The sequence below is a fragment of the Lepisma saccharinum genome, chromosome 2 (genome assembly GCF_977018435.1).
Source record: "Lepisma saccharinum chromosome 2, izLepSacc3.1, whole genome shotgun sequence".
NCBI lineage: Eukaryota > Metazoa > Arthropoda > Insecta > Zygentoma > Lepismatidae > Lepisma > Lepisma saccharinum.
The window spans coordinates 8,282,151-8,293,832 of record NC_139230.1 but is presented as its reverse complement, the minus strand read 5'-3'; the positions used below and the strand labels follow the sequence as shown (position 1 = coordinate 8,293,832).

The window sequence follows — 11,682 nt, the reverse complement described above, 5'->3', positions numbered from 1 at the left end:
CCCATTTTCCTGCATTGTTTTAAAAATCTAATCCTGATTAAACCCTTATTCAACTTAATCCTCTTATTTTCTAGTGCACGCACTTTTCTCCCCGTATCGGAGATCAATAGCATATTGATATTGAGCTCCGATACGGGGAGAAAAGTGCGTGCACTAGAAAATAAGAGGATTAAGTTGAATAAGGGTTTAATCAGGATTAGATTTTTAAAACAATGCAGGAAAATGGGGGTTTTACCAAACTTTTTAAAATGGGGGTATAAACCGTTGAGTGTAAGCATGATTGAACAAAAACAAGAAATACAGTTTAAAATACTAGGGAAATGTATTAGGGAAGCACATGGACAAGTCGAACGTCTTAATAAGGAATGCTATAGATTACATTTGGAAGTTAGTGGGGAACTAGACGAAGTGACGTGGAACCGCATTGAAGAGAGACACTTTAGAGCTGTGGAAAAAGCCAAATCTAGGGATAGTAATACTATTGAGAGGAAATTGATGAAATTAAAATTGAATAGGAAGGATAATCTAGAGAATAAGAAACAAAAAACAGAGGAGTGGGGAAATAATGAGAACATTTTAAATTTAACCACCCATGAACCACCTAAAGAGTTGATTAGGATTATGAACAAGGGGCAGAAATTTGCAATAGGGGTAGAGAAACTTGAAAAAGAAGAATTCATAATAGCAGCAGAAACGATCGTAACAACTATTGACGAAAGGGAGGATAAAACTGAGGTTAGACAAAGGATACGTAATATTGTAGAACAACACTTGCAAAAAGAAATTAAAAAGGGAACGAACATGAAAGGGGGAGATAGAACACGGAAAGAGAAAGTAAACGAAAACCTAAGACGCGATTTAAAAAGTGTAAGAAAATGGGTGAAGGCGAATAACGTATTTCTAATTAGGTCTGATAAAGAAAACAAGATGGTTATCATGGACAGAGAGGAATATCACCAAAAATTAGAAGATAGCTTTAAAGGTAACGATTTTGAGAAAATAGAGAAAGACCCTATTAATAAGATTAGAAGAGAGATCAAAAAAGGGGTAGAGACAAGCATTACATTGGGCACAAGCGAAAAGAAAATCCTTATTAAGGAAATTAAAGTTGGCAACATACCAATTGCTTTTGGAATACCTAAGACACACAAACAAGGCATACCACTTAGGCCTATTATACCAACATACGAACATCCGGGATATGGGCTAGCAAAAATGCTGGTAAAAAGAATAAGGAAGATAAATGAGAACACCCAATATAGCGTTAGGAATGCCGTAGAAGTTAAAGAATGTATAGAAAATCTGGAAATTGATGACGAGGATACAATAAGTAGTTTTGATGTTGTTAACTTATACCCAAGTGTACCGAGGGGGCGGGTGGGGGATTGTTTACTAAGGTGGCTGTTAGAAAAAGGAATAGACATCCTAACTGCTTGGGAATATGTACGATGGTATAACCTTGTAACGGAATATAACTTTTTCTATGTCAATGACAGTATTTGTAGACAAAAAGAAGGCCTGGCGATGGGAAACCCCATTTCTGGTATAGTAGCGAGCATTTTTATGCACTTCATTGAGAAGGCAGCTTTGGAAAAAACAGGAATGGGTATTAAATATTATGGGAGATACGTTGATGATATCTTGATTATAGGAAAGGGGGTAGCACTGAACAAGGTTTTTGAAGAATTAGAAAAACAAGACGAAAGAATAAACTTCACTAGGGAAAACTTAAGCGATGGAAAAATCAATTTCCTGGATCTTAGTATCTTGAAAGAAGGGAATAGGATTAGAACAGGAGTACATCATAAACCCCTATCGGGGAACTTATATATTAACAAGGAATCGGCGCACCCCGAAATAACAAAGAAAAACGTATTCCTTAACTTTTTTATTAGGGCCGGTAGACTATGCAATAATGGAAAAGAAAAAGACAACGAAATTCGGTGGATAAGAAAAACAGGATTAAAAAACCGATACACAAATAGAGAAATGGATAAGATAGCGGAGAGAGCACGGAAAATTATTAGGAAAGAAGGGGATCAAAAAGAAGGGGAAAAAACCGAAAATAGGAGAGTAAAGTATGTTGGCATCCCTTACCATCAATCCGTATCGGAAAAAATCAGAAAAATAACAAGAGATTATGGAATCGTTTGCGGGATGAAAGCACCAAAGAATGTAGAAAAATACTTCACCGATTATAAGAAAGGGAAGACAACTAGGAAAATACCGGAAAAACAGAAGGGGGTTTATCGAATAGAATGCCAATGCGGGAAGGAGTACATAGGACAGACAGGCCGAAATATGGGTAAAAGATGGAGCGAGCATGAAAAGGACATAAGGGAAAAAGTTCCCAAAACGGGTCTCTCAGAACACATTTTGGAAAGTGGGCATGGAATCGCAAAAAAAGAGATAATCAGAAAAGAGGGGAGGAAATTAGGAAGAAACGTGTATGAAACAGCGAGTATTTGTAGGGGGGGAAGAATAATCTTAATAGGGACGAAGGAAATTTGGACGAAGGGTGGATCAATTTCCTCAAAAAATGGGATAAAGCCTGGAAGATTAAACCCAATATCGGTTTCCACGTCACTCCGGAAGTTATGCAAGCTGCAAGAGAGGAACGTGAATTCACGTTGGATTTATGACGTAATAAGGGGAAACGAGAAAATTAGGGGGAGGGGAAACATTCGTGGAGAATTGACCTTCATGTGGATAGATAAGCACAGTTGGGTAGGAAAGGCCAAACCTGCAGGTTGCATTGAGATTTATGCAGGTTTTTTAGATTTTTAACTTTTTTAACTTTTTTACCTGTGAATAGGTCCACTACATGAGTTTTTTTAGGGAACGACTTGGTTTTTACGTACTTGTAATAGCAAAAACTTAATATTTTAAATGTACCCTAACCAACCCTTAACCACAATCCTCATATTACATTTCTGACGCAGTACTATGCCAAGTACTTAGTTTTTGTTTTTTTATACGAACCTGAGGAAAGAGATAGTCAATCTCTGAAACGTCGTTCTACAATAAGAGCACTATACTCACATACGTAAGTACAATTTTTAACTTTCCTTTTTTATATTCATATCTCTTTTATCTTTGCCCTTTCTCTTTCCAGTGAGGAAGAACAAGATGAAATAATGAACCAGAAAGAGAGAGTATTCCCCCTTCCCCATGTCTACGTAAGAGAGAGATGAGGGAATGTCCTCTCTTCCTTAATTATGGGAACCTTCAGAACAAAGTGACAAGCATGCTGGGGGGGATGGGGTTCACACCAAAGTGACAGGCAACATGGGGCCCCTTCAGTCTATAAACAAGCTGGAGAATAAAAGAAAACCCCCCACCTATGGCCATCAGCATTCAATATATTCAGTCTCTCTCCTCTGATCTGCCATCTTCGAAAGTTACCCTATTGAGATGTATATTTTTGTGTTCCCACGAGCGCACTGATTAGGTGTTGTAGGTTTCACCTGTCCTCACCAATTTTATATCAAAATGTCATACTAAGATCATGAAATAAAGCAATAAGCTTAGGAAAATTCAATACTCACAGGAGCTCCTGAAAATCCAACGAGAGGTACTCCTATCGATTTAAGTCTTGTCCTTGTTATGGAGATAGCATCAAAAACATAACCCAGTTCCTTTTTAATGTTCACAGGACTCTGAAGCTTGTCGATATCCTCCGGCTGAATAAGAGGGTGTGGAAGCACAGGACCCTAACAGGAATTAGAAACGAAAGAGAACATTTTCAATTCGAGAAAAGCAAATGCAATGTAAATAACATGTAAATATAAAATCTTATCACTCTTTATGGACAGTGTTTCATTATTTAACAAGTGCATTGTGATGATTATAATTATTAATATATATTGCACATTAGCTTGTCACACAAAATTTCAGGTCTATTTGTTAATGTGTGATTATTTAATTATAACTTTTTTTTGTATTTTTCAATTTTGAATTTGAATTTAAAATTTTGGGTGTGTCAGCTCTTAGGCTATTTTGCACCCATCACGTTAAACGAGGTCCAGCCCCTTACCGTAACAAATAACGTAACCGTAATGTTGCATAACAAAAATCTTAAAATATCCTGACTTTTGTTAAAAGCTGAGGTTGTAAAGGGGCACTCAGCACACAGAAAGACAGAAAACAGGACAATACACAGAATTATACTGACCATAGGGCCAGCTGTCAGAGCCTCGTTAGTCTGCACAAAGCAGTCCAGGGTGTACTATGTGGAAGTGAGGTTGACAATTGGGTGTACTACGTGAATGGTCACCACTTACACCCTTTTTCTTTGTATTTTAAAAGTGATACAAATTTATATGGATATCTACAGGGTGGCCCAAACAAAACTATACCCAACAAAGTGAAGAGTGTTAATATGTTTGATCAAGTACATCTGAAACTTACATGTTGAAACTTGGGCAAATGCAGTCACAAGAGTACCACATGTTCCACTGACCAGACCAGATGTTGGGAGTGGCCTTGTCTGCATGGAGACGGCACACGTCGGTTTTTCTTAGAATGTTTTGAAATGTAGCTTGAAGCTACTGGTGTAATATTTGAACTGCAGCTGAGATTTTCAAACTCTTGACAAATTTTAAAGAATAAACCAAAACACGTCACTCAGGAAGTCTCAGGCAACTACAAAAACATTCTGATGATAAAAAGGTGGCTTATTACCACCTTTGTTTTGGGTATAGTTTTATTTGGGTCACCCTGCGCATCAACAACAGTTTACAGGGAGGTAATATTTATAAAATTCTCACATAATTATTACTTTGGCTTAAATAATTTTCTTGCAAACACGTTAAAAAGTTTTAATTAATAAATGTGTACCCTACATAATTCAAACTATAGTTGAACCATTTACACTTAAAACTAATACCAAGAGTCATAAAAAACACCCATGCCCAGGCTGGGATTCAAACCCAGGACACTGCGCTAACCACTCTGCCATGATGGTCAGCATCTTTTGGTGAGATCCAGGTGATATTGGGTTACTAACACACACATAACAAACCCTTAGTTTATGAGTGATGCACATAATAAATAATGTGGAGCCTGTATCATGCATCATGTGAATAAAGACCTCTGAGTGGAAGACTAATAGTGTGTTCCATAGGATGGCTGATGCTATGGATATTTATTTTTGTTGATTTGTTTTATTTTACTTTGTTTTTCTGCCACTTTCGACTAATTTCAAAGATGAGGATGAATGATGATGAGATGAAGGTGATGAAGGGACAATCACAAACACATATGGACAACACAACATGAGCCCCACAGAGGCTTATAATATGCAGTCCAGAGTGTGTTACATGGAAGGGAGGGTGACATTTGTGTGTCTTCTCAAAGAGTCACCCCTTACATGCCAGTTGTTTAGTGAAACACACATTCAAGATACACTTACTATATTGTGTTAATATATGCAACTACATACAAAGTGCATGCTAATTGGCTTCTGTGTGTTACATGAAACAACATGAATTTAGTCTCAATCCAAAAGTATCGAGAGCACTTTCTCTCTCACATGCTGCAATAGATGGGGGAGAGGTTTTCCCTTACAAAAAATGTTGCAATGCTTCCAAACGGGGAGCTCCTGCCATCTAGGGGTCAAAACTAGAACTTCAGCTACTCAGTTTGTGTGCACACATATCGCTGCTAACAAGAGAAAAAAGTATTCACACATATTTTTCTTATAACAAGAAAATATTTTTTCACTTTTTTTTAATAAAATTTTCTCAAAAGTGGTATTTTGTGGTACTTAACTCCTCCCTTCCTCATGTACCAATCTTACATGCACCTGATGCTAGAACCAACTTTTATATCAAAATATTTTCAACATGATAGTGCACAATTGTAGGTCCTTGACAGTGTTACATCTCAGAGTTCCTTCCCTGAAAATGCAAATCTAATTTCTAATTCTCTAGTTCTTTTCTATGGATATGTGCACATTTGAAAGGCACATGTTTTAAAAAGTCAGATTTGTATATTTTTAAATGTAACTTTTTTACACATATATAATACCCATATTTAGCTGTAATTCAAGCATGAAAAATAAAACAACAATGATATGTCAATAGTTATTTAAAAATGCCTTGTACATTATAGTCATGTGATCTTAGAACAAATATGTACCAACAATCCAGAAGAGGGTTACAAGAAATGGGCCAGTCAGATTGTAAATATTATGTAATGGGTTGATTGATTTTCTTTATTTTAGTTCACATTTTGTGCCACTTTTGGCTAATTTGCAAAGATGGGGATGAGTGATGACATGATGAAATTGGTGAATGGACACTCACAAACATCCATGCCCGGGCCGGGAGTCTGGCGTCATAGCACGATGTGCTAACCACTATGCCATGAGGGTCGGCTATTATGTAATGGGAGTAATATTGTGTTGTTTCAAATTACCAGCTAATGTTCTCATGCAATATTTTACCATAATTTAAATTTTAAAGGGATATATTTTAAAAATCACTAGGAACCAATACTGTTGTTATTAAAAGAATCACTTACGTAACTAATCAATGTAAAAAAATTGCTTACAATGCCAGGTTTCATTTCCACAGTCATTCCCAAAGCTTGAGGTATAACAAGGATGTCCGAGAATATAATAGCAGCATCCACAATAAATCGTTTCACGGGCATTAATGTAACTTCAGCTGCCAATTCAGGTGTTTGACAAATAGTGAAGAAGTCATACTGCTCTCTCAGTTTTCGGAATTCTGTGAAATGTTGAGTGCAAGACATCTCATTACAAAATATCAATAAATGCACAAAATAAGTATTTCAATGTGCACTTGATGCATACATTCATGGACATTGGCTACAAAGGAAGTTACAGCAGATCAGGGAAGAGCACTTTATTAGCTTTAGGTAGCAATCCTCGCCTGTTACTCAGCATGTGGTGTTAGAAATAGAACTGACCTTCCTCCACAGGAGAAAGTTAAGCATGCAGGTTGTTGGTTGTGGCTTCACTTGATTTAGCAACGGGCAGGACTTTGGTCATGAAAGTATCCTAGGAAAATCCAGATATCACTAGATATCATCGAACCTCTAAGTGACCGGGACAAAAATCCCATCCTGACTGTGAAATCTAGGACTCCTTGATTACAAAGTCACATCAGCAACTGCTATGAGGAAGGCTAAAATTAACATTGCCTACAGGAGCATAAGGTTTTCACACAGGTAAAACTATGACAGTGAAAAATCAGGCAAAACCAGGGCTGTCTCAGTAGCTCAATTAGTAGAGGAATGGCATGACAGAGACCTGGGTTCCAGTCCTGGTCGAGCCTACATTTCTTGCTGAAATTTCTACATAAGAGAATGCAGTTACTGAAACAAGATGAAAAATTTTGATACTGAATAACATCCAGTACTTATGCATCACAGTCCAAATATGCATACATTTTTACTATCATGTAAAAAACTGCAACATGTTTATATCTAATTACTCTCTACCAAACAATTAAACTTCAGCTGATTGCCTACCTGGCAGATATCTTCCAGCCTGTCTCATAATCCAAATAGGAAGTGCATCTACATGCAATCCCTTGGCAGCACGTAACATGTTGTCATTCTCAATTGGTGGGTTTTCAGCCTATATAAGAAGAGATCAAACAATGAAGTCTATATGCAGTGGATTAGACAGAAAATATATTTAAAAAAATACTTGCTTACTCACAAAAAATTTACTTCTAGATCCCAATAAATGATTCTTTGAAAATCCTGAGTACTCAGTATATACCAATGGCATAATCTCCCATGTTATCTGGTTTACTGCCTGTATAAACAATAAATAAGAATTGTTGCAGGTAACCAGGTTAAATTTTCAGAATTTACCACTTGTATATGCTTGTTATGACAAGAAATATGTTTTGAACACTCTCATCTGATGACTGATCTTGTGAAATTCTTATATAATGTTTTGAAAATTGTCAGTCTACATCACTTAATTGTAATTTGCTGTTCTACATCCCTAAGGTAATAATAATGGCCAGGACGAATGATTAATTGATAAAATAAATGTGAAGCAACACACACGCAAAGAGGCTATATCTGTCCTAGAATTTGAATCTAGGACACCTGACATTGAAATGCAGAGGCTGGCACTACGTCATCTATACCTGCCGCAAAATTAGTTTGGTATTGATGCTTGGGAAGCACGTGTTGAAATCGGGTCTACGGCACTGCGGGAGGGTGGGTTGCTGGCATGCGAGCCAATCAAAATCTTCCCAGTGCTTCACCCAAGCCCTGGTTACCTAGCAACAGAAAACGTTTATCCCGGTGTTGCCGCTTATCGGGCGATTCTTCCTGCGATCAGATTTCATGTTGTTGGGAGAGGACGTGTTGTTTGTGTGTTGCGTTGCTGTGATATTTTAACCGGTCCGTTGTTTAGTGTTTATTGAATTTAGAGTATTCTTTGTTGTATCTAGCATGTTGTTTTAGTTGTTATTTTTTGTACATAATTTTCTGTGTTCTTGAGTGTGTTGTGAGCTTGTGTGAAGAATGTCAAGCACAGGAGGCAATACTCGAGATGACAATGTACCAAAGAGGCCATGCACTAAAAGAAAAAGGAATTCTTCTCAAAGGACAAACGCGGGAGATGAGCGCAAATAATTTGAGCAAGAGAAAAACAATGGGGCTCCAATCATTTCTGTAAATAAAGTTCTGGACAGGACTGTAGCTGATTTCGGCGTGTCTAAGAACACTATTGTTACCATAGGGAAAGAAAAATATAATGTGGTAGAAATAAATAAATAAATAAATGCGAGGCTTCAAAATTGGAAACCCCAGGAAAGAAGAGGAATATCAATAAACGCATGACAAATTTAGATACCTTTCAGCAAGATGCTATTCGTCGCCATATTTACTCTTATTATAATAATATATTATATAATTATAGAAGGAAAGATTATTCCACTGTTGGGAAACTGCGAGTTTCGTTGAAATATTCGGCATTTTTTCAAGGTGGGGAAACATCTTTAAGGACAGTCATAAAATATCTGGGATTCTCATACAAAAAAAAATAATGGACGCAAAATAAAGTAAAGTATGTAGGCATATGGGGATGTGGAGGTAAAGCTCCACACATTCTCGACCTCGACCTAGGCCATATTATGGAGGTGATGTGGTTCACCAACCGCCTTTACCGCAGGTTTGCCCCAGGTACTCACTTGGGCTGAGTCGACCCCGGAGCTACTCGGGATATTTGAAAAAGTTCCACAAACCACCGCGGGTCTCACACGTGAAAGTCAGACGCCCCACCAACTCAGTTGCGGTATAATTGAAAGACGGGCAGACTTTAACGGGGACTTCGGAAAGAAATGATTATTGAAAGTGTATATACAGAATGGATTGAAAAGGTAACGTGTAAACAATGCTCGTTTCGTTAATTCGTTCATGTTGTAAGGGAGATGGAAATGAAGAGAGAAAACAATAACACATTTCATCATTGTTCCTTTTCATAACACGTTTTCCTCGACACAACGTCAGACGGCTGCATTGCGTACCGTACCGTACCGCACGATATGGCAACACCGTGACGCGTGTTCCTTCAGCTCTCAATACCAAACTAATTTTGCGCCAGGTATAAGTAGAAACACTTGCCAGGGTCTGATAGAAAGACATAATGAATTATTTTGAGAAAACTGTCATACTTATTCACTTCAGAAATTACAGATAGTAGGTACATACTGATATAAAATACACAGATACCAAAAACCAATATTCTACCAATCTGATGCATAGTTGAAGAGTTCAAAACAACCATTATAAACACACATTTTAAGAGAAGCTATCATTTCCAAAGGAAGCCCAACCCCTGCTGGAAATATCTACTGTTTTCAGTAGACAAATTCTACTGTTTCAAATGTCTTCTACTGTGTACTGTACTGAAATCCTATTGTAGATCTACTGTACAGCTACCGTGCTCTACAGTAGGACTACTGTACTCTACAGTAGGACTACTGTACTCTTCAGTAAGGCTACTGTACTGTAAAAACAATGTATATAATAATGCATATACTTGCTACCATATATTATAAAATCATTTATTGACTCCAAGAATAGACAAATTAATTCTTGACACCATATTTTCAGTGATTTTGAAGTGAATTGGTAAAACAGTACATGAACTGAATTCCTACTGTTTTTCTAATGAATACTATTGAAGTCAGATATATCTTAATGAATAAGTTACTACAATTCTTTCTTAAGAAATAACGCAACCTTAAAGCAGCTAGTAGTTTGAATATATATCAGTTGATTTTTTTTCAGCATGGAATTTCCATGGTTATTATTATATCTGTGTAATGCAATTGCAGAGAGGAGCCATCTTTTGATCAACATAGTCAACAGTGTTTGCTTGTTTTGGATTTTCAAGCATTGAGGATCAGGTCTTTGTTTAAACTATTTTTTTGCTGTTTTCGTGTGAATATAGGAAGAACAATATGTCAATTTATGTATAAAAGAGTATATTTTTCAATTTTCTACATGTGCGTTAACCACAATGAAGCTACACACTTAAAAACGTGTTCACTTTATTTGATTTCTTTGTTGTGTGAATGCATTCCTAAACTCTGTACCAGCTTACTGTAGACCAGATGAACAAGATCAAGTCTGTGCAAGTAGTGACGCGAGATGGCTCCACCAATGAACAGTGAGAGAAACGGGATTGTGAATGGGCGATGGACATTACCCGATTTCCTGTAAGCGTTGCAAACTTTTAAAAAGGATAATACAGAACGCACATGGCAAACGGATCGTATTTACAATTTACAATACCGGAAGTATCTCCAATTTGTTTGAAATTCGCATACACTAATTTTGGCCTCCTAATCACGAATCTGCAGTTGAAATTTGGCGATCACGTCTAGTAAAAAAAAGTAAAGTGTTCCCCTGTGCTTAGCACCATGCCATGAAGGCGTATAGGGGGTGTGGGGGTAACACCCCACACTTTCTTGATCCGGTCGTGAGTGAGGGTGATGTGATCAGCACCATGCCCCTGACCGCCTTTACCCCCCAGGTTTCCCCAGGTACCCATGTTATTCGACGCTGGGTGGGCGCCAGGGCCGCTTCCAACGTTAGAAAAGTTCCCAGATTTGAACCGGCCAGGGATCGAACCCGGGACCTTTAGCATGGTAGTCAGACGCGTTACCGACTGAGCCACCGCGGCCACGTCTAGAAATTGCAAAATAAGACTAAATAAGTGGGTCTGTGAACAGAGTAAACACCCTTGATTTATGAAGAAAACAACTATTATTTGCAATGATTAGCGTTTCAAAACTATGTTTATGATGACCCTTAATTTTTACTATGCTTGTCTAACCTAACCTTACCATGAATGGTTTGTGGGGCCAACATTTTTTCCACCTTATGCAAGATGCCATTTTCTCAAATGCAAATCTATAATGAATAGCGAACTTCACTTGTTCACATCATCAAACATGGCTACCATAATAGTGTATCGACAATCATAGCGTTAATATGTGCATGTAATTTCGCAATTTCTGGAAGTGACCGCCAATTTTTAACTGCAGATTCTTGATTACGAGGCCGAAATTACTGAGTATGCGTAATTTCAAAGCAATCGGAGATACTTCTGGTATTGTAAATTTATACCGAAAACATTAGCAGTGCAATTCATCTACTGAAAACAGTAGAAACAGTTGG

At 37.5% G+C, this 11,682-nt stretch overlaps 1 protein-coding gene across 1 annotated transcript in view; it reads right to left on the bottom strand.

The window, feature by feature from the left end:
• Nucleotides 1–11,682, bottom strand: part of LOC145983905 (uroporphyrinogen decarboxylase-like) — a 28,934-nt gene that overhangs the window by 11,735 nt on the left and 5,517 nt on the right. Inside the window, exons 2-4 of the mRNA XM_083117016.1 lie at nucleotides 7,501–7,609; nucleotides 6,556–6,734; nucleotides 3,549–3,713 (exon numbers count right to left, since the gene is read on the bottom strand). Coding sequence (XP_082973142.1) covers nucleotides 3,549–3,713; nucleotides 6,556–6,734; nucleotides 7,501–7,609 — 453 coding nt within the window. The remainder of the gene's footprint in view (nucleotides 1–3,548; nucleotides 3,714–6,555; nucleotides 6,735–7,500; nucleotides 7,610–11,682) is intronic.